The 26340-nt window shown below is 38.7% G+C and overlaps 1 protein-coding gene across 2 annotated transcripts in view; it reads right to left on the bottom strand.

Moving 5' to 3' along the window:
• Positions 1–26340, bottom strand: part of STIM2 (stromal interaction molecule 2) — an 84282-nt gene that overhangs the window by 35572 nt on the left and 22370 nt on the right. Inside the window, exon 2 of one of the 2 annotated variants that reach the window (XM_068403118.1) lies at positions 3956–4086. In XM_068403118.1, coding sequence (XP_068259219.1) covers positions 3956–4086 — 131 coding nt within the window. Of the gene's footprint in view, positions 1–3122; positions 3203–3955; positions 4087–26340 lie in introns of those variants that run through there. The other variant, XM_068403119.1, reaches the window with a different exon arrangement.

Genomic DNA, 26340 nt, shown 5'->3' with positions numbered 1-26340 from the left:
AAAGCTAGATTCTTTTTGATTCTTGCCTCCAGACAATATTTTAAGCCAGGCACTTCTGCATATCACCCCTGAGGTTCCAACTTCTTTGACCATACCGATAAAAGCCATTCTCTGATCATTTCACACTTTCAATACTGCAGTTTCTTCCTCTCCGCACACTGTTTTTTGGGGGTTTTTTTTTGGTGGTTTTGTATGGGGTTTGTTGGGCTGGGGTTTTTTGTTAAGTAATTATGCAAGTGCACTCATAAAAAAACCTCAAAATATCAAGATATTAAGTGATCTATCCAAAGATCCCACACAAAGCTGTAAATTTGTGCCATTAGCTTTGTGTGACATTACACACATAGTAAGATATTAATACTTCAAAACCAGCAACTTATTCTATTTCTACAGAAAGATTCCTTGAGGAAATTACTTCATGTAGAATCTACACACAGAGGTTCTTTGGAACAGGAAAAACCTATGCAAATAGTGAACATATGATAAGTCTGTCTTACTGCTTGTGCCCCTTGATCATTAAAAATCACGTGCACGTGGTGCAACAGATGCTTCCTGAGGCAGATAGCCTCCCACAGCACATGACTAAAACCTCAGTTAGGAATACATTCTCCCTTTCAGCTACCCTTTTACAGCCTACCTCTTTAAACCAGTTTAAACAATTACAATCTGTATGCTAATAAAGTAATAATAGCAGGAGCTAGATTTGATAGAAAACTTCATATTAACCTGCCCTAATGGTAAGTACAGTCTTTCTCCACATCCTTCCTTTTTCCTCTTCTCTGATGTTCCATATCTCTGGTTTTCACACTGCGATAGCCTACTTTACAGAAATTAGTAATTGCATGGTAAAGCATACTCTACTTTAAAGTAAAACATAAATTTATTATCTAAACCATTTTTTTTTCTTTAAGTTATGCATCTTGTTTTGAAGTACATAATTCTGCACTGAAAATTCAGGGCAAGTATTAGAAAGTTATGTGAATCCCGCATGCAAAAAAAAATTCCAAATATATGAGTAACTATGACAAAAGATCTTTTTTCCAAGTATTTTGTAATAACTAGAATTAGAAAAGTATATTCTAGCAAATTTAAGAGTTTAAGCTTTTTCATTTTTATAAATCTCTTAAGTTATACCATCTAGTCTAACTTAAGTAACAGACCAAAGAATATGGAAAAAAAAAAAATCTAACCAATCCACGCTCAGACTATAGTCCCTCTATCTTCCTTAGAAGACTTCAACAAATCCCTCATGTGTTTCAATGACTAATAAACCCCATGCTAAAAATTTAAATCAAGTTTCCCCACATCAATTTCATCAAGGTCAAATACAAGTTTCTTTCCAGTCCACACAAGGTAGATCCAAAAGGCTTCCAGTACCAGACAATTTTTGAGGAAATACGAAGTTTCTTATAAAAGTTCAAATTTTCTTATATCTTAGAGAAACTCTTTTCTCTACAGGATGATTTTATGTGAGACTTCATTTTACAGAGGAAAAACAAACTACATTACAAAACAGGGCATGAGGAACATTAGGAAAAACAATAGCACGCAGGTGAAATGTCTGGAATCACTGTTGGGAGTTCTCAACTGGATTAGCAAATTAAAACAGTTAAAATAAATAGTTCAACATCTTTAGCTCTTGTTACCTTCCCCTCTCAAAATAGCTTACAAGAACTTCCTTCCTTGGTGTAAATATACACTTGTAGTTTGTAACCCTGTTTTAGTGCTGGTAAAACAGTAGAAAGTTATTGTACTTTTTCTCATTTTTCCTGCCAAATAAAAATCTGCTGAATATCTAACCCACATATTTAATATATTCAATATATTGGTCTTTCAGGAGTCTTGCAAGCAAAAATCATGCAGCATGAAACAGAAAATCCATTACTCTGCTGTTAAGCAAAATACTTGTATTTCATGTAAGCTTTACTTCTAATAAAGTTTTTTTTTTAATTATCAGTCCTCATTCTTAATCAAAACAAGCAGCATCACCCACAGTGACAGAACAAAAAAAAAATCATGTATATTAGGACAGACTTAGTACATATTCAGACCTACTGTAATCAGGTAACTATGTAACTATGTTGTTAAAATGTCAGCTCTTTTAACCTTATGGTAAAGATCCAGTACTAGCGCTACAAGAAGAACATGTAGATGACTAGCTGAACTTGCAACTAAACTGCATTTTCCATTATAATATTTCAAGTTTGCTTTTAATGTCTTAGAAGAAAGCAAATACATATTCATCATTGATTTGCATGGAAACTATGTAGGAAAAAAGCTAATTTGAGGGGTTTATTAAATATTTCTTCAATAATTAAAAATGAGCTAGCAGGAAAAAGGGCTACATTTCAGTCATCTTATTTTATGCACAGTGAGTAGTTTGAATACATAGTTTCATTCACCTCTCACTACCCCAGCTATAAAAGCATCCCTCATGAACTGTTCTAATTTCAGTCATTTTAACAGGTTTTAAGAGTAGCTTCTATTGCTTGGGTTTATATCAACATTCCTCTGGAACAGGAAGAAACTTAAGGTCAGATATAAAGATGGTCCACTGGAAACCAGGACAGATCTTTTGAATACTAATAAAAAGTTTCCAATGTATAAATATTTCAGTATTTTCTTTTAACTTTATAAACTTTCATGTATAACAAATGCAGCACAAGTCAAGAGAACCACACAGCACTGAGAAGCTTCATGCTCCATCACTAATGTTTCAGTTTGCAGACTGGATTGTGCCTGTCCCAAACTTTAACGACAATGATCAAACGTTCTGCGATAACAGAGCTAGACTATTTCCAGTGCCTGAACTGCCTCACCATGACACTCCCTAAGGTACAGAGCAGATTTTTTTCCTCCAAAGTTAAAAGGTACATTATTTTATTCTGGACCATTCTCTCTATTGTATTCCTGCAGAAAACTCATCTCAACCAAGCATCAATCACTGTTGATGCTGTTTGCACATAGTCACACAAAAAAGTAAGTAGCATCACATTAAACTTGACAATGATAATTCACAACTTAACTCATTCAGGGAGAACAATCTTCCCTGAGATGTTACAAAAAAAAAAAAAAAAAAAAAAAACGAAGAGAAATCAGGGCTAGATTCTTCTCCCACTCACCTCCAGTGAGAATGGGCTTCAGAACCACATGGCAATACCCTCATTTTTAGGGGACAGGAGATGAGGGGACATCTTCACTCCCCTTCCTTTCTCAAGCCTGTACCTGACAACTGCCAGAAAGCAAAAGAAGCAAGAACAATGAAACTACATGGATATTTCCATTCCTATCCAGTAATTTTCATAATCCTGATGGCCAAGTTGAGTAAGCGCAAGGGCAAGTCCTTTGTCAGGACAACCAGGAGCCTGCCTAACCAAACTTATTCAAGCACAATCACAAAAAACTTCAGGCAGGTCTGAATAATCTTTCTTAGTTTATAGATCTATCATTAATGCAGCAGGAGGTGCTTACTACTTGTAAGCAAAAACACATAAGAAAGCTTTCCAGAACACTGTCTGTAACAGGTATTGTTTTGCACCACTAAGTGCCTGGAACAGATCTAAGGTAAATAAGAAAGCTCAGCGATGCCTTAAGCATCCCCCTGGAGCAAAGAAACTAAAATACCAGGTGGCAGATCACGTCAACTCTTAGTCACCTCACTGCAAGCTAAACCAACACCATTTGCCTACCTCTTACACTAAGCACAAAAATGACTGCTTTTATACGTAGTCGTATAAAACTTTATTTTAGGCTAGAACAATGGACAATAATATTCCATTTTGGGCAATTCTAGAAATTAGACTTTCCTTCCACATTTGGCTGTGGGAAGGGCTGAATTAAAAAAAAAACAGCAGCGATCACTCAAGTGCTGGAGCATAAAGAGCAGCTATATAAAACGGGGGGAAAAAAAAAGACAGACCTCATGTATGCACAAGTGAAGGCTTTTTACTCCTACCTCATCACTTTCATCTACTTCTATACCACCATCTTTGTCATCATCCATTTGCTTATGGATCATGCGGAGAGCTTCTAGGCTGAATCGGTCCTCCTCAGTAAAGCACGGTGGGCTGAGTGAACTGCAGGGATCTAAAGGGGGGGGGAAGAAAAAAAAAACAAAACAGAAATATTAGCTACTGTCACTCTAGAATATTAAGCTCCCAAGCAAGAGAAAGGGTTTAAATTTCTGTATGTGTACATGTATTTCACTGCACATGGCCACCAGGTCATAGGTGTCAAATTTAGCTGTAAAATAATAATTCTTAACAAAAAAGTGAAGGGAGGGGGTAGGAAAAATCTACTCTTTTTTTTATCCAGGAAGAAAGCCCAAAGAATAGGTTGGAATAGTTTGACTCTTGGATTTTTCTTCCACCCCTGTAACTGCTATCTCCACCTCTTCTTCTACCCATCATCCACCCTTAGTAATATATCATTGCAAATAGCAAATAAAGTCACTGTGTTTTCCAGCCTCCTTTCTGAAAGCCTCGGTTAAACAGAAAACAGTGGAGGAAGAGAAAAAGAATTGTCATGTCCTACAATCATTGCTTTATAAAGAGTTAACAATGGGATAGTAACCACATTGCAGGTCAAATTCAAAGTAGATAGTACTACTGAATGTAAAATATTCAAGGAGGACTGCAGGGGAAGAAAGCACACTGCAAAGAAAATTCAACTGATAATAATACATGATATCTCAGTCCTGTATGCTCTGATCAAAAACAGCAGAGTCACTGTGGAACGGGATTCCAGGTCAAAAATAGTATGTTTTCATTTGCATTCATTACTGAAGGCTCATGATTTGTGTGCATCTGATTGCTCTGCTTCCACCATGCCAGACTGTTACATCTCTGTTCTTTCCCTTCCACAAGGCACATGCCAAATGCTCCAAAATTCTACAATGCATGATGATCAACTATGATTAAAGACTGGTCTTTCACAGACCTTGGCATTAACTAATAGCTAGCTATTTACTTAACTCTGATGTACCGAACCATCAAAGAACATAAGGTGGCGAAAGATACGGAAACCATTTTTTGAAACTTCAGTTTTAACAAGATAGTAAATTCCCACTGTAATAGCCATTATGGGACTAGTCAGTGCATTTTTATAAACTGGTGCACTCCACTTTAATCTTATCAGTGCAAATACAAATTAAGGCAGCATATGAGTAATTTTTGCTTCTTCTGATCTATTAAAGGATTAAGCTTTCAAGTTAGTACAGAATTTATTAAAGGCTCATTTATATAAGTAGTGAAAAGGAAGCACATATAGAAACAGGATCAAAAGTTTGCACAGAAAAATAAATTCATCGTGTTAGTATTTCCATACAATTGAGTTGGCATGATTCCGCTTTTCTGTCTATTATAAATTTAAAAATAATCAAAAATAATGGATGCTGATAAGACTCAGCTTGCATAAGGCTACAAAGCAGAAGTATGAACGCAGCACCCACAGCATAGCTGGAATCTCAGATGCATATTAACAGGACTGATCCCTACAGCTAGACATAAGTCAATGCATTCTTACATTATACATCAGTTCTATTATACATAAGTTAACTGTGAGTTAACTATTATCTGTACCCACGTATCAATTAAATAAAAAAAAAACCAAAACAAAACAAAAAATCACCACAAAAAAAAAAAAAAAAAGCACCTCACAGACACTATCCCAGAAGAGAGAGATGCTGTTTTTAGAACTACTTCATATAAATCAGAAAGACAGATTTAAACAAACAATTTTCAGCTTTGGAATGCAACTAATATTTTGTGGAAAAAAAAGTAAAACTGAGTAATTTTTTTTTACATTTTAAAAAAATCTATTTTATTTGTCCATCTCTGTTTCATTGGAAAATGTTTAATTTGCACAATACACAGCCTTCAGATTTTTGCCTTGCAATGAAAAAACTACTATAATGGAGGGGTTAAAGGATTTCTCACTGTAATACAGAGTGCTTGGTGTAGAAAGGCTTCCCTTGCAATAGTAATGAATCACCTCCAAGTTTTGCTAATAATTAAATTCCAATAGCCATGAACAAAGAATATGACACTACTTAAATACAATCATATATCACAAGAACCATCTTTGTACCGCAAGATTAGTTCTACACTATGTTTTAAGTTACAAGAAAGTATAATTTTCAGAACAGATAAACAGGTCCCTCAAACACACCCAACTTGTTTAATTTGCACTTAGTTCTGTTCTTACATAGAAGAAGACGTCTGATAAATAGCATTCTGTTTGCAAGCACCCACTCAAATGTTTTTCCATTTTGTTCAGTTGGAAGTCCATCTTTTCAAATCAAAAATGTTTTCTCAGAGTATATTTTCTCAAAACTGAGGTTGATCAGTTTCTTAATCAGAGTACTTATTTCTCTTAAATATGCCTTTTTTGGTTATTTAAGCAGGAAGATACTTTAAAGAGCTATGGCTCTTCTTGAGAGAAGTAAACAGGCTGCTTGTGCTTCAAATGTCCCACGAGATGGCTCCAGGAACACTTGATCTCTCTCTTAAGAGACAATAGAGTTCCAATTGCTCCTTTTGGGACAGAGAAACATGCAGTAGGACCACATCCCGACTGTAATAAAGATTATCCCACTCTAAACAGAATCCAGATTTACCTGCAAGCTTATTTTCATACAGTAAAAGTAAACATACCCAGACTGACACTTGTCATCCCCCTCTTCAGAGAACAATATCAAAACAAAAACAAATTACAAGGCCACAGCCTAAAGAATAAGTGAAAAGCATTTCACAAGCCCACCTATGAAGCCCTACGAAATCCAAAAAACAGCTGACAGAAATTTAATCATCTGCAGCTCTGCAGGAGATTCTAACATGCAGTATTTTGCTTCACTTGCATGGCAGAAACAATTCCAATTAATACTAGATGAAGTATGGTTAGAAACTTCTCAAACATACACTTAATTAAGACAAAAGAAAGAGGAAAAGTCTCAAGATACAGCAAGCACCATAAATACAGGCCTTAGGCCTCACGACAAATTACAAGACTAGTTGATAATTTATTTTTCACTTTGAATCCACCCTAATGAGGGTGTTCAGGGATTCCAAGCCTTCTATTGTACTTTAAGGACAAACCTAATTTTATGTGTGGACCAATTTCTCTGTCCTAGTCTGGTGTGTTGTCGTAAATACACTTAGTCCAAAATCATGATCACGGGAAAGAGCACAGAGATGACTGCAAGAAGTTCACTCAGGGAGTGAACTTGATAGCTTAGAATTTGACCCTTCCTTTAACAAACAGCACAGCAGAAGTAGCAGAGCAAATAAAAGAGAGACAGTTTAGATAAGGTGGACAAGAGGCATACAAGCACACCATGTCACTCTAGGCAGGAGTTATTTTACAGTCCAGTTTTTAATGTTGCTCCTAAGTGAGGAAGTTTCAGAACTTCTGGCCATGATAAGGAGGGAATTTGTTACTAAAGAAATTGAATGCCAAATTTGTGCCTCAACAAACTTGGCAGAGGTTTTTGAACCAGGCCTTCCCTCCTGCCTTGAGTAGCTCAGTAACTACCTCCTAGCTCTGAGGCAACAGGAGAAAGTAGTCTTCACCAGTCCAGGCTGCTGCACAAAGCCATGGGCACAGACCAGTCGTACAGGAGACAATTTGATAACGAACCAAGTACAGAGTTATCCAACCCGGTATACAGGAAACTTTGCATTTACAGATAAGGGGAAAGTAACACTTAGCACTTTTTTTATTTTCCCTTCCTTTTCTCTTTTTTTTTTTTCCCCTTCCTCTTCTCCCTTTTTCCATGAGGCTAACATAAGGCAAGACTACAAGAAAAACTTCAGTTTGAAATTCTCCTAAACTTTAAAGCACAGGTTTTTCATCCCATTTCCTGCAGGCAACGGGAGTTAAACTTACAAAGTGACACTGTCAAGACAAGCCAGTAAGGAAAATTAATTACACCCATATCTTCAAGTGTTCATGTCAACAGAGCCCTTGATATTTATTTTTTGAATACACCATTAAAAATGGTTCCAAAGCAAAAGGGTATACGCACCTCGCAGTCTTTCATCTATCCTGCATTTACTTAGTGTTGTAAGCATAACAAGACTTCAGAATGAAAGACTGACATACTAACAAATAGCTAATAATCCCAGGGTTATCTCACACACATCCTTTTGCATATAGACACTGGAGCATAAAAGCTACAGCTGTGCCAAAGCCTGTGACAGGGGGACCCTAGTCAGGTGTTGGCAGTTCCAATCTGGCCTCCAAAAAGCCTGAGCCCTTAAGTCTTTTCGATGCCTCAAAGAGCCTTTTTAAGAATACAGGGACACACAAAACCTTTATGATTTTCGCAACCAGACACACACCTCCAAAATTAAAATTTAAATGCTTTTAAATTTCCCCATTAGTTCACTCAGAGCAACTTAGCAGTTGGGAGTTATTTGGAGAGATTGGCTACTACACATCATTTTTTTTCTGTGAGGATGTTCAGCATTCACCAAGAAGGAAGAGCAATTTTTTACGTTAACATATGGCAGTCCTATGGAAGCCCACAGTGTTTCCACGACTGCCTTTTTCTGATGAATTCAGGAGTGTACCATGTTCTGCTAGTTTTATGATTCCTCTTTCCTAAGAAGCCATCTGGGATAAAGGGAAGCCTCACAGAAAAGGCAAGCACTATACACAAGTGTCAGCTTCCTAAGCACCTACTCTCAACTTAAAAAAACTATGTTTCAGCAAGCCATGATGACAGAAGTAGGATTTCTGTGCCTTTTCCAGAGCCAAAGCAGGTGGCCACAACAACCCCAGCTCCTTGCCAAATGCATCTTCATGTAACTAGTATTTCTATTTCCTTACATTTCTTTTGTGCTTTAGTTTTACACTGTACTTTAATACATTGCAGTTTCTTCATCAATTCAGTATGATTCCTTTCAAGGCAAAAAAACCTGTAAGAGAACAATGCTTTTTAAAGACCCGAGTACAAATCTAAGTGTCAGGTACAGTAGGGATTATTGAAATTACTGAAAAGCAAGTGTGTTCAAGAATTTCACCAGATGTTCAAAACAGCTATTCACAGTAAAGGCAACAAACATGTTGCTTTTATCTTAAATCCTTACATAAGGTGTCGTTAAAATCTTCAAATGCTTGAAGAGACAATCTCAGAGTGAGCTCCATTTAATCTTTCAATTAAAAGCTCCCAAAGTAAGTCACTCCTACTCTTAATAATTAAACTCCTCCATATGGTAAGTAGGCTGAGCAGGATACAACAGTTAACTTGACAATGTCATTTGTGACATTTATTTAAATTAATAGAGTGAAAAATAAAGTTCATCATTGCAGCACATCTTTCTAGTAAAAACATTTTAAAAAACAGACAAAATTTTGACAAAAAGGGCAGAATACATTTATCTTCTAATCACAACACTGATGTTACTTAAATGAGCTTCCTGAAGAGGAAAATGCAATAATACTAATGACAGAAGGGAAAGGGGAAGGGGTGCAACAGGAAAGGAGATTCAGGGCATTGTTGTCTCCAAAGAATTTTAAAATGTAAAGTTTCACATTGGGTTTTCCCACTACTCCATATTAGAAATTCAGGTAATTTCTGAAATTGTGTTTATAAACTCATCCAATAACAGCAGACGAGACTCATAGATGAAACTCCTGACTGCGAAGTCTGGTATCTGAAGCACTTGTTTCTGAACAATGCATAATGCTCAGTGACTGGCAACAATTCAGTTAAAAAAAAACCTACCCACAACTATTTTCAGTTCAATTCCATGAAAGCTGCCATCATTCTTTTAAAATCCACTAAACATCCTTCAGTAAAAAAAGATGACATTTCAAACAACCTTAAAATAAATCATTACCACTTCAAATAATACAAGTGATCTATGCATGACAGATCCAAACCTTGTTTTATCACTATTGAGAAGTGCCCATTTATTCTGCTATTTCAGTATTTTTAATACATGCAAATCGATTATAGTTTTTCCCCCACATGGAAACTTGAAACTTGGTGAGGCAAGCAAGGCTTTGATTTTTCCTTAAATCACCATTAGCTCATCTCTGCTTTCTCCACACCCACAAAAAAGCTGTCTAACTATGAACTTAAATTTCATTTTTTATGCACAGGAAAAAAAAAAAAAAATCTGTGAAATCACAGTTCATTATTTAAAGCAGAAATTCAGTCAAATAATGCCATTAGCAAAATGTTAAGATAGGTTGCGATAAAAGCTTTTCTAATCTTTCCTAGATAAAAAGCTTCAAAACAAACTGCAGAACAGTGGACACTGTTAGCTTTCCGATCACCTGTTAAGACATTCAAATCATATGGTATCTTAGAAAACTATTTAAGAACTTCATAGCGATAAAAATTCTTTACTCAAAGGAAAAGATATGAAAGGAATTCTCTAGAGAATTAAATTTTATGTCAAATCTAATTTTGCTGTAACTGCATTAAAAGCAACTATCCCAAATCACCAACACTTGTTTAAAAAGGAAATTGCAGAAAGGGGTTTGAATGCATTAATTATGTCAAGGATTATTCTGACAAGACAAAGTATCAGTATAAACACTTCATTTGGACTGTCAGAAAATTAATTATTAAATTACAACACCGCTCTGTTTGACTAAACAAAAATCAAGAAGATGGATTCATGGCTTTTCCATCTCCTTCCCACACCCTCCCTGAGCAATGACACAGCTTGAAGGGAAGAGGAAGTTGGACAATTATTGTATACAATGGTCAAAGTAGACTGATTTAGAAGAGGAACTCCTGCCAACCCTAACAAAGCAGGATGAGAGGAAACCAGGAGATGCATCTTACGCAAGCCATCAAAAATTCTCCATTTTTTTCCTCCTTCCAACCTTACTTGTATTTTAACAATACTTACTAGACAAACCTACAAGCACATATGAACATTCAGTTTAAATATATAAAAAAAGCCAGATGTCTGACATCTCCTCTCAGCAACAGGAAAGTCTGTCTCACTTTACTTATACTTATTAGTACAAGACCAAGAAGGGAAATATTTAATGCAGTTTAAATCTAAGTTTTCATCCATGTATCTTGATTTGGTAGTGAAGACTATTTAACACACCTTTAAAAATGTATAATGTACTCTTTGCACATTATAGTGATTAACATCTAAAGAATAGAAATTCCCCAAGAAAAGAAATTTACATAGGTTCAAAGATGACCTAAATTCATAACTTCACCTGGAATAAAAACACACCCTTAACTCAGACAAAATGAACAAGACGGTCAGTATTTTTGCCTTCTATCCCATACGTGTTTAGAAGTTACAGCTATTGAAGAAACAGGATTGTGAATTTACTATTTGAGTTAATTCGTGAACAGAACATTAATTAAGCTGATGAAATAAATTACAGATGTGTATTCATAGATATTCAGTGACTATTAATGCATAATACACATCTAAGCACATACAACAACACACATCTAAGTTTTTTATATATTTTAGGTCTGACTAGCTCTTTACCGCTGTTCTAAAAACTTTCTCCCTCTTCTAACAGTCGAAAGCTGGAAAAGATGCAGTATATCCCTGATCATATACTTTCATCTGCCCAAGAATTTGTCACCTCTTAAAGAAGAACAGTAACATAACATTTAAGCCACTTTCTTAGTTTGGTCAGGAAATCAGAAAAGCGATTTATAGGTGACCTTCAAATGTCTGACAATACAACCACCATATGATTTCTGAAGTAAACTTCCTAGTAACGGTTTTCTAGATAAAACCTCACCTTCTTGCTTAGAATTCCACCCTTGTTACTACCTCTGCTATGCATTAATCTGGAAGCCTGATCTTTAACCTCCTGGTGAATGTGTATAGTCAATATTCAGTGTACCAATTTCTATTCAGATATGGCTCAAGAGCTAGGCAGAGCACGAGCCACTAAATTCCTTTCTGGAAGACAGTGATCTGCAGATACAACCACCATGATAGTATGGCTGATAATTTAAAACAGTTTTCATGCTGAAAAGGTAGTTCACAACTTCTTAGAGTGAAAAAGGGGGGGGAGCACTTGAAAAGGATTTTACCACCTTACATAATTTTTAAAAAGTTTAGTAAAAGGCACAAAAAGTTCAAGACGTGGTTTTGAGATTTTAAAAAAGCATCTTTTAAGACCTAAGTCCTTACACTTTCAGACAAACTGAAATATGCTCAAATTATAAATTAGAGGAGTGTATTAAAGTCATATTAATTATTTTCATGTAAAATCATATATATCTTTAAACTTATACCTATAATCACACCAGGTTTTCCTCTGATATATTTGTTTTCACATGTGATTCATAATCATATCCTATATCCATGAATCAAGCATGTAAGCATGACATTGCTGACATTACTGAATTACTTCAGTCTTCTACACCACCTGATCTAGTACATATACTATTAACTGTTCTAACCAAGGAATCAAATTTAATCCTCTGTGAGCACCATCTGTAGCATCATCAGTTCCCTCTGAGTTCCTGTAACAACAAGTTGTCAGGATGTATTTATACTTAAGAGAACATATCAGAATTATACAACTAAAACCTAAATTTAAAAGATGTAACATTGTACTTATAATAATGGAAGCTTAGCATCAGGGCACTTTTTTTTCTTAACACACAATCTGTTAAGATTCTAGCATTTGAGTGTTAAATTTGTCAGCCTATGTAATGTTTATACTTTCAGAAATACAAAGGTACTAAGTGCATAGGTTCATTTTATTTAACCAATACCACCATAATAAAACACTTCCTTTTAGCACCATGCAACATATCAGTAATTTTAAGGATCTGTATATATCAGTTTCTTTAAATAGTCCTATTAGCTTATGCGAAGATTTAGTAGTGCAGATTTCTGGCTAGTTAAGGACTATCCTAATTCCAGAAGCTTACATGAACTGCTCAGCAGTTAGCACTCACATCCAACCTCAGATTGCACAACTGGCAGTTTTGCTCCTACTAATATGCTGCTAAATATTTTTCTCATGATGAATTTCACCAAGTGATAAACCAGGCTGACAAATCTACTCAGTTCACCTTGGCTTATTTGATGCAAACAAGATCTAAAGAGCCCTTTCTTTAAAAATAAAAAAAGTTTGCAGAATGTAAAAAAATGAGATAGTCACACATCTTAGGAAATAACATATCATCAGTATGATATTGCTCAACCTTAACACAGATAGTGATATTTACAACTATCAGAATGTTAGAATAAACCATAGTTGCACGGATCTTAGATACATCTTTGTTGATACCATTTTGATAAATGTATCTCTGAGCCCATAAAAATAGCAGCAAACAGTGTCGTTTTCTAATACGTATTCCTTAGTTGTTAGTGATAAATCACAGAATCACAGAATGTTAGGGATTGGAAGGGACCTCGAAAGACCATCTAGTCCAATCCCCCTGCCGGAGCAGGATTACCTAGACCATATCACACAGGAACGCGTCCAGGCGGGTTTTGAATGTCTCCAGAGAAGGAGACTCCACAACCTCTCTGGGCAGCCTGTTCCAGTGTTCGGTCACCCTCACCGTAAAGAACTTTTTCCTCATATTTAAGTGGAACCTCCTGTGTTCCAACTTGCACCCATTGCCCCTTGTCAAGGGATGTCACTGAGAAGAGCCTGGCTCCATCCTCATGACACTTGCCCTTTACATATTTATAAACATTAATGAGGTCACCCCTCAGTCTCCTCTTCTCCAAGCTAAAGAGACCCAGCTCCCTCAGCCTCTCCTCATAAGGGAGATGTTCCACCCCCTTAATCATCTTCGTGGCTCTGCGCTGGACTCTCTCTAGCAGTTCCCTGTCCTTCTTGAACTGAGGGGCCCAGAACTGGACACAATATTCCAGATGCGGCCTCACCAGGGTAGAGTAGAGGGGGAGGAGAACCTCTCTTGACCTGCTGACCGCACCCCTTCTAACACACCCCAGGATGCCATTGGCCTTCTTGGCCACAAGGGCACACTGCTGGCTCATGGTCATCCTGCTGTCCACTAGGACCCCCAGGTCCCTTTCCCCTACACTGCTCTCCAACAGGTCTGTCCCAAACTTGTACTGGTACATGGGGTTGTTCCTGCCCAGATGCAGGACTCTACACTTGCCCTTGTTATATTTCATTAAGTTTCTCCCCGCCCAACTCTCCAGCCTGTCTAGGTCCCTCTTAATGGCTACGCAGCCTTCCAGTGTGTCAGCCACTCCTCCCAGTTTGGTGTCATCAGCGAACTTGCTGACAGTGCATTCTATTCCCTCATCCAAGTCATTAAGGAATATATTGAATAGAACTGGTCCCAGTACCGACCCTTGAGGGACTCCGCTAGACACAGGCCTCCAACTGGACTCTGTCCCATTGACCACCACTCTCTGGCTTCTTTCCTTCAGCCAGTTCACAATCCACCTCACTACCCGATCATCCAGACCACACTTCCTCAGTTTAGCTGCAAGGATGCTATGGGAGACCGTGTCAAACGCTTTACTGAAATCGAGATAGACCACATCCACAGCTTTACCATCATCTGTCCACTGGGTTACGTCCTCATAAAAGGCTATCAAGTTGGTTAAGCATGACTTCCCCTTGGTGAAGCCATGCTGAGTGCCCCTAATGTTCCCCTTATCCTTGATGTGCCTAGAGACAGCACCAAGAACAAGTTGTTCCATCACCTTTCCGGGGATGGAGGTGAGGCTGACCAGTCTATAGTTACCCGGGTCCTCCTTCTTGCCCTTTTTGAAGACTGGAGTGACATTCGCTTTACTCCAGTCCTCAGGCACCTCTCCCGTTGCCCACGACTTAGCAAAGATGATGGAGAGTGGCCTAGCAATGACTTCCGCCAGCTCCCTCAGCACCCGCGGATGCATCCCATCAGGGCCCATGGATTTATGGACGTCCAGGTTGCTTAATTGGTCCCTGACCCAGCCCTCATCTACCAAGACAGATTCCTCCTCTATCCTGACTTCTTCTGGGGCCTCAGGGGTCCGGGCCCCTCAGGACAGCCTCCAGCAGTATAGACAGAGGCAAAGAAGGCATTCAGTAACTCTGCCTTCTTCTTATCCTCTGTCTCCAGGGCCCCCACCTCGTTCATCAGTGGGCCTACATTGCCTCTAGTGTTGGCTTTACCTGCAATGTATTTGAAGAAGCCCTTTCTGTTGTCCTTGACCTCTCTTGCAAGGTTTAATTCCAAGGAGGCCTTAGCTTTCCTAGTTGCCTCCCTACATCCTCTGACAACAGACTTATATTCCTCCCAAGTGGCCAGCCCCTCCTTCCATCATCTGTACACCCTCTTCTTCCACTTGAGTTTGCCCAGCAGTTCCCTGTTCAACCATGCAGGTCTCCTGGTACCCTTCCTTGACTTCCTACCTGTTGGGATGCTTTGATCTTGAGCTCGGAAGAAACAGTCCTTGAATGCTAACCAACTGTCTTGGGCCCCCTTACCTTCTAGTACCCTGTCCCATGGGATTTCCCCTAGCAATTGCTTGAAAAGGCCAAAGTTGGCCCTCCTGAAGTCCAGGGTTGTGATTCTGCTAGCTATTCTGTTCCTGCCACATGAGATCCTGAACTCTACCATCTCATGGTCACTACAACCAAGGCTGCCCTCAACCTTCACCTCTTCAACCAGACCCTCCTTGTTAGTGAGGATAAGATCCAGCAGCGCTCCTCTCCTTGTTGGCTCATCCACCATTTGCATCAGAAAGTTATCATCAATGCACTGGAGGAACCTCCTGGACTGGGGATGGCTGGCTGAGTAGGCCTCCCAGCAAATATCAGGGTAGTTGAAATCCCCCATGACAACCAGGCCCTGTAATTGAGAGACTGCTCTCAGCTGCCTGTAGAAGGCCTCATCACCCTCCTCATCCTGATCCGGTGGCCTGTAATAGACACCCACAACAGTATCACCCCTGCCAGCCAGCCCCTTATTTCGCACCCACAAACTCTCAACTCGCTCCTGATCCGCCTCTGGACAGAACTCAATACATTCTAGCTGCTCACTCACATAAAGAGCAACTCCACCACCTCTCCTTAGTGGCCTGTCTTTCCTGAACAGGACATAGCCATCCATGACCACATTCCAGTCATGCAAGGCGTCCCACCAAGCCTCTGTAATTGCCACTAGATCATAGCCCCCCGACCGAACACGGATTTCTAACTCCTCCTGTTTATTCCCCATGCTGCGTGCATTGGTGTACAGGCATTTCAGGGAGCGAGCTGAGCACACCGATTTCACCCCAAGGGGATGGGAGGCCTCCTGGTCTACCTCAACACTAGAGCGTTGCCCCAGTGGTACAAGCCCAGCTACTACCCCATCCCCCTTCGAATCTAGTTTAAAGCTCTCCGAATGAGCCCTGCTAATTCCTGTCCCAGAACCCTTTTGCCCCTACGACATAAACCTTTCCCATGTATTACCGTCACGCCTGTTGTCTTATAAAACCAGCCATTATCAAAGAACCCAAAGCCCTGCCTGTAGCACCAGTCTCGTAGCCAGGCATTAATAGAGAGAATCCTATTATTCCATCCCACGTCATCACCTGAAAATGGAAGGAGGGAGGAGAAAACAACTTGTGCCCCAGACTCTTTCACCAACCGTCCTAGGGCCTTGTAGTCTTTCTTCATCCCCCTCAGACTACGGGATGCAGCTTCTTTCCCACCTCTCTGGAAGATCAGCAGGGGGTAGTAGTCTGTGGCCTGCACCAGGTTGGGGAGTTTCCTGCTGATATCCCTGATTCGGGCTCCAGGCAGACTGCAGACCTCCCTGTGATGGCGGTCAGCTCTGCATATTGGGCCCTCAGTTCCCTTTAGGAAGGAGTCTCCAACCACTAAAACTCTTCTCTTCTTCCTTGTGGAGGAGGTAGCTATACGCCTGTCAGGTTTTTCTGCCTCTCCACCACATCCCCATTGGACTGGCTGTATTCCATTAGGGCTTCATATCTATTGCTCAGAGGCACCTGTGGAGGCGAGGTAGGCAAGGAGGACACTCGCCTTTTGCCACGGCCATAGACTTGCCTCCACTCACTTCTCTCCTCTAGGTTATTGTTTTCCACCTGAGAGGGGCAGAGTACAGGGGTCCCTCGATCCTGGGAGCTCTCCGGCAGGTGCTCCCATTTTTGTTGCAGGGAAGGCAGAGCCTGGCTCCACCAGTCTATCTCCATTTCAGCCTCCCGAATGCTCCTAAGCCTTTCTGCTTCGGCTTGAAGCCTTTCAACCTGGCTTTGCAGCTGTGCCGCTCGGCCGAGCAGATCATCTACCTGCTCACAGCGCACACAGCCCCCTGTCACCACAGAGACGCTGTAGCATTCCTTGCAGCCTGCAACCTGCACCATCGCCTCCTTCCGTGGGAGCTCTGTCTGGGTTCCCACATCCGTTTTGGTCTTCTTCCGCCAGGTGGAGACCATTGTTCAAAATCAAACAGAAGCCAGTTCTTACACAACGAGCACACACTGAACACTCACACTCTGTGCATAACATCATGCATTGGAATCATGCAGCGTAGAAAAACAGGAAACTCAGTTCAATTAAACAAGAACTCCAAAACTTAGAATAAGTCATATAATGTTAGAGAGAATTAGCTCAAATTGATTCTGGTTTTTTTTAAAAAAAAAAAAAATTCATACTACAAAACTCCCACCAAAAAGAGTTAGATACAATTTGCATACAAGTTTGAGGTAATACTATTCCACCTCTAGACAAAACTCAAGAAGTTACATATAAAATAAAACAGTAAAGTTCCTGAATACTCTACATTTGCCTGAAAAGCACACATTGCCAAATACTACTTGTACAGCTTCAAATACCGTCAGTTGCTTCCCGACATCATGAGCATATCCAGCATGCAAGGAAGAGCCAAGGCAATAATTTCACACATGCTCTAAAGCAGAATAATCCAAAGACTGATGCTAAAAAGATTCCTAACTGTTCGTGCCACCACCATTCGTTCCTGTCCCTGTACTATCCCCTTCCTTGTACCAACACAAGCACATTTGTGCTATTATCATGCTGCAGGAAGGATCAGGAAACGGATTCCGCTTGAATTAGTTCTCTATATGGCTGCACAAACACCTGTGACAGCAAAAGGTGCAGGAGGAGGAGGAAACCCCTGTAGCAGCAGGCAGAACCACACTTTACAGCCAGTGCTGCTGCTAAACCCTGGTCCTCATGTGCCCTTTGTCACAACTGAATCTAGCCAACACCACAGTAGGTGAGCAACAAACTGGAAAATGGAATTAATGCAGTAGAATAACATCTACATTACTTGAGCAGAAAAGTCCAGCTCCATTTTTTATATCCTTGCTTTCTCTACTAGGAGGCATAGGACAAGGCCGTGTCCTAGACGACCTGTTGCCATTAACAACTATCAAGTGGCAAAATTACATACATATTTACCTGCAGCCAGCTGACATCATGGCTGGGCTTTAAACACATTGAACTCTCTACTTGAAGCAATCTGTGTTTTTTCAAGTAGATTTTGTGGCCTGTAAAACCTAAAACAGATTTTTGTAATACTATAGGAGGAGTTAGTTATAGCAAACGCAAATAAAACACTCCACAAGATTTGACAAAACCGTTTCTAACACCACTGCTGGCAAGCTCAGAACGTGCCCTTTCTCCAAGGCTCTCCCCACAAGCCTAGAGAAGTCACAAGCTCCAGACATAGCCCACTTTGGCTGCAGTCAGCCCACATCGTAAACGGTAGGTCTTCAGAGACACCTCATCTCTACAAACACACCAGCAAGCTCAAGGTGTCTGCTAAGTGCATGTCTGTCCCAAATATTGCTATAATTTATGTAGTCCATTCACTCAAGCTCCAATTTTTTGACCAGTTTCCAAAACTTAGGAGCCAGAACATCCCTTAAGAATTCAATACACAGGACTATAAAAAAGCTACGTAATAGGATCTGTCCCAAAGCTGATAAACTATGACACTTGGCTACATAAAGCCAAGTGAGTTTGTGTTTCCCGTTTGTTTGTTTGTTTAGGGGCTTTTTTAAATTTTTATTATTGGCAGCACAAGAAGTTTTCTGAAGAGAATAAACAGTCAGGAAGATACTAAACATGAGCCAGCAGTGTGCCCAGGTGGCCAAGAAGGCCAATGGCATCCTGGCCTCTAGTAGGAATAGTGTAGCCAGCCGGTCTAGGGAAGTGATCGTCCCTCTCTACTCGGCACTGGTGAGGCCGCACCTTGAGTACTGTGTTCAGTTCTGGGCCCCGCACTTCAAGAAAGATGTTGAGGTGTTGGAGCGAGTCCAGAGGAGGGCAACCAGAGTGGTGAAGGGTCTGGAGGGTCTGACCTACAAGGAACGGCTGAGGGAGCTGGGGTTCTTTAGCCTGGAGAAGAGAAGGCTCCGAGGTGACCTTATTGCAGTCTACAACTACCTGAAGGGAGGTTGTAGTGAAGTGGGAGTTGACCTCTTCTCCTGGGCAACTAGCAATAGGACAAGAGGACACAGCCTCAAGCTTCGCCAGGGGAGGTTCAGGTTGGACATTAGGAAGCATTTCTTTTCAGAAACGGTTATTAGACATTGGAATGGGCTACCCAGGGAGGTGGTGGAGTCACCATCTCTGGATGTGTTTAAGAAAAGACTGGACATGGCACTTAGTGCCATGGTCTAGTTGACAGGGTGGTGTCAGGGCAATGATTGGACTCGATGATCCCTGAGGTCTCTTCCAACCTGGTTGATTCTGTGATTCTGTGATACTTATGGAAAGCTCAAAGGAAAGAACAAGAAAGTATAAAGATCTTTTAAAGTTTAACACTGTGACAATTAAGGTTACAGCCAACTGCAAAAGAATACTGGTATAAGATATCTTTATATATCTCTTAACGCCATTGTTACGTTTAATCTAAAGTCCTCCTTAAGTCTCAATGTATGTTCCTGACATATATTGGGAAAAATCAAGATGAAAAGCAGGGCAGTAAGCTTTTTCCAGATGATGACTACTTTTACTTACAAGAGTCATTACAGGTACTTTATGACATATATACCTATAGTTTATTTAAACGTAAAATTTCATTGTATATTTTAGAGTCTTACATAAGACTTTAAACACTAATATTGATTTCTATCTATCAGATTTGAAAAGGCTCAAGCATGAAAAATAATATCCTAGATTTTTTTTAGACTCTGCTGGACACATACTGCAAATGAAACTGGGTATCTCGTGCACAGAATTACCAATGCTCCCTGCAACAAAACAGATGTAGGAAAACAGGCACAGAGCCAAGCTCCAACAGACATAAGTATTTCCGCTAAATTACCTTTTTTAATATATCATACAGGCAGTCCATCATTTTCAATATCAAAAAGGAATTAACTTCCAAAAGTTAAAAAAGCCACATGCTCATCATTAAGCATAAGCAAAAGTAAACCAGAACCATGAAAGATTAATTCTACTTCAATACATTCAGTTAGATCCCATTTTCAAAAACCCCAGGAAGTTAATTTCACATGAGACCTTCCGTTTCCCACAGAAACATGTTACAAATAGAACACACAGAAAAACCACTTTTACTAAATTAGGATTGTTTTCAAATATGTTGGGGTTTCTGTCGTGTTTTGTTAGGCTTCCTGTTGCTGGTTTATGGCCTCCATAGACAACAAAACACATCTGAAGTTCCTCATTCACATCTCAAAGAGAAGCATGTTTTGTAATACTATTCTACTTTGTAACTTCAACTTTGGTTTAATCAAATACAAGGAACATACGTTCTACAGGCTTTATCTCCAAGGTCTATACTCATGCCCTAAATGCAATACCTGACAAAGCTGACATCCAAAAACCAACTATTCCATGTCAGTCACATCTATCAACCAGCATAAATGTTTTAATCTTTTCTACAGTAACACAGTGATTTGTAGGTTATAAATCTTCAATTTAAACCTGCTTTTGTCTGGAACCATTTTAAAGCAATTTTTATACCAAGTCATCTGCTGGGGGCAGGGGGACAATATTTTTCTACTCCGCATTTCTGAGGAATACTGAGCACAATCAACATATAGTTGATACCAGAAAATGGGTAACACAGTTATGCTTTATTCTCCGTAACACAGAGCTACATTCTCCATTTATTCTATTAAAACACAAAGGAAACAGTTTCCTCCTTTCATTAAATTTCATTTCTTTACTAATATTTAAATTAACACATACAAGTTAACACACAGAAGTGTCCACTTAACATGAAAACAGATAACTATAAAAACACTCTTCTGACATTGAAAATGTTTGCTGAAGTTCTCTTCAGGCATGTGAAGTTTTACTACCAATGCCAAACCAAAGCTAGATGATGTTGCCTCTAAAATTGTAAGACAAATAAGTATTTTTAAACTTACTCAGTTAACATCAAAAAAATAATCAAAAGTTTTCAATCTAGAAGGATACGCTCAGAAAAATTCTACTCCTATTCAGAAATTCTCTCTGGAAACAACATGAACCAAAAGTCTTAATAAGAGACATGCTTGAGACAGATCAAAGAACGGCAATGGTTGCCTATGTGCCAACGATGGGGCTATTATAGGAAGAGGACTGAACCCAGCTTTGAAAACCATGGTTTTAATACGTTACTTCAAAGTGGTAGCATCACAAATTGAAAGCTTAGTACACTCACCATATTGTAAGCAGACAGCTATCTTGCAGAATTATTTTCTCACTTCCTTTACCTATAGTAACATTACAAACAGCCTATACCAGCCAGACTACGCTACCGACCCACTACCCTACTAGCTTAGCAATCATCTATTAAGTTCTCAATTTTTCCTTCCTTTCTTTTCTTTAAAATTTATTTTTAGTATCTAAAATCTTAAAATTTCTTTAAAGGAGGACGTGTCAATGCATTACAGAAAGAAGTCTGCTATCTAGGCATATCAGAAATTCAATTTGAAAACTTTCTTTTAAACAAGTCTACAAATTTACTTCTCTGAGCTACTTATTCCCTATCTCATGCAAGATAATACTCACTCTCAAGAAAGAGTGTGAAGCTGTTAAATGTTGAGTGATAAACTCTCCATCTTTTTCTCACTGAAGTAATAAGAAATTATTCTATTCTCTGCTCACATGCCTTCTTAAACTCAGTTGAATGAAAGAACCTTTCTACATGTGATTTCACCTGGTTTCTCTCCAAAGCCTATTGCTTATTATTCATATGTGATGGTCTAACACACAAATAACCTGCAGGCAGAAAAATTCTTTCAAAAATGCACATTTTGAAGTACTTAGACTGAAGCAAAACATTAAGTATCTTGTATTCAGAAACAGATTATAGTTTTGCAATAAGTCAATTGATAATGTACAATATTCAAGTAACTTTTTTTTTTTTTTTAAAGTAAAACATTGCATTGTTTGACCATGTGTATACACATGAACACGCACACATGCAGCATGCAACCTTTTTTTTTGTTTTGGAGACTCATTTTGAATGCATTAATACTACATGTTCTTACAACTTTTGCCTTCCAAATCTTGTGCTCAATTAACTTGTTCAATTTTATTGGGATTAAAAGAAAACAAAGTTTTAATCCTACATAATTTCAAGGAGATCATTGATTTTCAGAAAGCTGGGCTTGTTTAGTCTCGTGAAAAGAAGGCTAAGGTGATCTAATAGTAGCCTGCAACTAACTACTTGACAGCAGATGGCAAACCCTCCTAAGTAGGGGCAGACCATATGACGTGGGGCAATGGTCAAATTATGCACTGGAGGGTCGGGTTAAACATCAGGAAACCTTTTTGTGCTAGAAAGGCATTGCAGCACTATGGCAAGCTACTCAGAGGATGTGGAGTCTCCATCCTTAGAGGTCTTCAGAAGTTAGCCAGAAAGAGCTATAGATGACCTGTTCTTGCGACGGTGACATTCTTGCTTAGAGCACAAGTTTGACCTCCGGTGGTCCCTTTCAACCAGCATCTCTATCATCTCTTTTGAAAGGCAGATTCTAGAATAATAACTGCCCCCAAAACTGAGGGCTCCATTTCTCAAATACAAATGTAATACCAGTAGTCATTCTTATTAAATGTTAATTGTATGCTCGCCGTATATTCCCAGGAAGCATGCTGTTGTGAAGTAGTTGCTGACCCACCACATTTACAACTCAAAGTATTAAGTAAATATCTAGTGATAAACAGAAGAAAGAACAAGGCATGCCTGAAGAAACCCTTGGGAAATCCTGATCAAATCCCAAATGGGATCTTACAGCATTGACATTTGTGCACAGGTTTTACTGCCTTTCAATGTGCATATGTATTCTTCACGTCCATAGTAGAGAATGTTTGTATTCATGCATACAAATGAACAGCTTAGGAATGCCTTTGCAAAATGTGTATGTCTTTACCATCACATCAGTTCAAAGTAATACACTGTATATAATGAAGACATACCAGTTTCAGCAGAACTTTCTGAAAGACAATAACGAGAACAGAATGTCAAGAACTGGTATGCACGTAGAAGCCCCAAGCCTGAATGGTTATCACCATATTTTCAGAAGAAAGAATTCATCACAACTGGAACAGGCATGTTCATTCAAGAATGAGTTTTTTTTTAAAGCTGCACTGTATGTTTTACAACATTGCTTTGCATCTTGTAGTTCCATAAGAAATACTTTTTATATTAGGAGATATTTTGTATGCACAAGTTTATGAAGGCAAATAAGATAAATTCTACTATACATGGCCACATCTAGCCCCCAAAAAATGACAACCTGTACTTTTAAGCGAGATATCTATTGCAAAAGTCTACTCCTTCATGCCACAGCTAAAGCAAAGAAACTTTCTGACGCTGTTAGTTTTCTAAAACTCCAGTAAGATCCAGTGTTGTTCCAATAAGAAGCCCTGCCTTTCCTTTCAGCAACATAAAAATTGAGACATTTCACATTCTCTAGGGACAAATACCTAAAAAAGGTTTAATGGCTTTATTGACGTATACACAAGTTTAAAGCTAAAGATTTTGAGAAGGGTTAACAATTTTCATATGCAGAAGGAGAAGGGAAGAAGAGAGGGTTGTTTCAAAATCTTTTCACTGGTTTTATAAGCGGAAAAAGTATTTTATGAAAAAGTGTTACGTAAGTTACTGCACTACAACTGCAATCAATGAAAAATAAGATTCAAGATGCTGTTAGCTAAGTTGCAGTCAACAGCAGGGGGAAGGGAAAGAGAAGGGTGTGGAAATGGCAGAAAAGGAGATAAGACTGTAAACTTCCAATTTTATTGACCTACTTACAGCAGTGTAACAAAAGCATCTTACAAAAAACATTCAATACGTTCACAAAAAATAATTTGTAACCTGAGACTTTAACCATATTTTGATTGGAAAGCTATAGAAATGATTGCATATATGAAATGCACTAAAACTGAGAAACAAGCAAAATCAGATAAATTGAAGTGAAATTAAGGAGACTGCATAAGTAATGCAACCAACACCCTGAAAAGGTATCCAAATCTATTCTAATAGAGCTCCGTTCATAAACTGCAAGAAGTTCTACCTCAATAGGAAAAATTCTGTGCGCAAACCTCATTTCTGTGCAACTACCTGTGGCAGCACCTTACAGAAGGTGTAAAACCTGAAGCAAATTCAGGGTTTAAACAGAACACTCTAACAAGAATTCATTCCAGCCTTTTCTGAACAGCATCAGCTGTTCCATATAACTGCATGCTGAACTTGAGCATTATTTCTTGAAAGGTGGGCTTTAAAGCAATTAACTAAAACCTTTTCTCTAGCACTTGCCAGGAATAGCTTACCTAGTAAGCAGAGTAAAGCTACTAACATTTTTAAGTACCAGTACTTAATCAGTTTCAAGCAGCAAACTGTCATGTAAAAATCAATGTATCAAACGTTATTTAAGTTTACTAAATTTACTGGTGTAAACAATTGGAAGTTTCATTGTTTTTTTTTTTTATCTACAAGTTTTAACAACATAGAAGTCTGTAGGTAATGTAAATTACTGGCAGTAAAAATTTAATCTCTGCACTGTATAAAAGATCCTTTGTTCTTTTTTTTTTAGAGAGTAATTATCTCAACCCAAGTTTTAATAAACAAACTTAAACACTGGAGTTCTTTAAATTCCCTTGTTTCATACAAGATCACATGGCTATTGATTTACTGATCCAGTACAAAGGATTATCTGTTGTAGTAAAACCTGATTAATAGAATAGAATTCTTTCATCTTGGCAATTAAAATAAATATTACACCACTATTTTAAAGCCATAGACAAGATTGCAAGACTACTAGACTGATGCAAAAATTAAGTATCTACTATTCCAAGTACAGAATGTCAAAAGCTTACAGAAATTGTCAAAGAAAAAAAATCCGACTTTGATAACAATAAAGTTGAGGGCCAAGTTCAATGTTTGAAATGACGACAGATTCATGCAAATACCTGCAGAGATGATGAAAACAAAAATCTACATCACTAAAAATGCAATCCTATGTTGCTACCAAAGCATTGCCTTGAAAAGAATCATTCCTTTCACCATCATCTAAGTGCACCTTTCCATGAGAGATCAAATGAACAGAAGAAATTCTACAAATGCAGACCAGTGAGGCAACAAATGAAATACCCAGCTCCAGAACATGCATTTTCACATACTTTTACTCTAAAAGCAAATACTCCATTTATTCTAAAAAAAAGTAACAAGTAATTCCTGCCCACTCTCTGTAATATGCAACATCATATATACACTTTTCTTTCAACTCCTTAAGTGAACACAAGCACACCGCTTTCTTACCTGCAGGCCAATTTGAATCTACTCCAAAAAGAGAGACAGCAAGAGGGTGAGGGCCATCATAAAAGGAAATAACCTTTGATATGCTTTAACACCCACTTGCACTTTTCAAATTAGATCAGCACTTGTCAGAGTTGTATACTTTCATGTATGCACAAAAAACAGCACACTCATGAGGGCAAATAACTGTGTACATAATTGCTAAACACAAGAGATCCAAAGTACCAAAAAGCAAGCAACTAGATAAAATTAAAATGAAGACAAGCAGGATTTTAGCTGCAGTTTTTCACAGGGACATCTTGATACAAATGACTTCTGAAGACTTACCTTTTCTCACATTACTTTTGTTTTTAATCCTACAGGTATTGCTACATAATAAACTACATTAATACATTCCAAGTTCTTATACCAATAACTGAGCGCAGGCCCATTGCCCTACTTAAAACACCTGCAGTAGCCCAGTCAAACCTGCAAGTGAGGAAAAATTTGAGACTGGTTTTCAACCTTGTTTAAATAAAGTCTGATGGCAATTTAAAACCAACAAACCTGGGCAACAGTTTCACATTACGTTTTTCTTCAAAATAATAGCAGAGTCCAGAATTTGTTCAGTCATCCCTAGCATCCTGATCCAAACCTTACAGTGCCACCCCAGCTCT

Source organism: Nyctibius grandis, chromosome 6 (assembly GCF_013368605.1).
Source record: "Nyctibius grandis isolate bNycGra1 chromosome 6, bNycGra1.pri, whole genome shotgun sequence".
Taxonomy (NCBI): Eukaryota; Metazoa; Chordata; class Aves; order Nyctibiiformes; family Nyctibiidae; genus Nyctibius; species Nyctibius grandis.
Note: the sequence above shows the minus strand (reverse complement) of the source record. Positions and strands in the feature narration are given on the sequence as shown.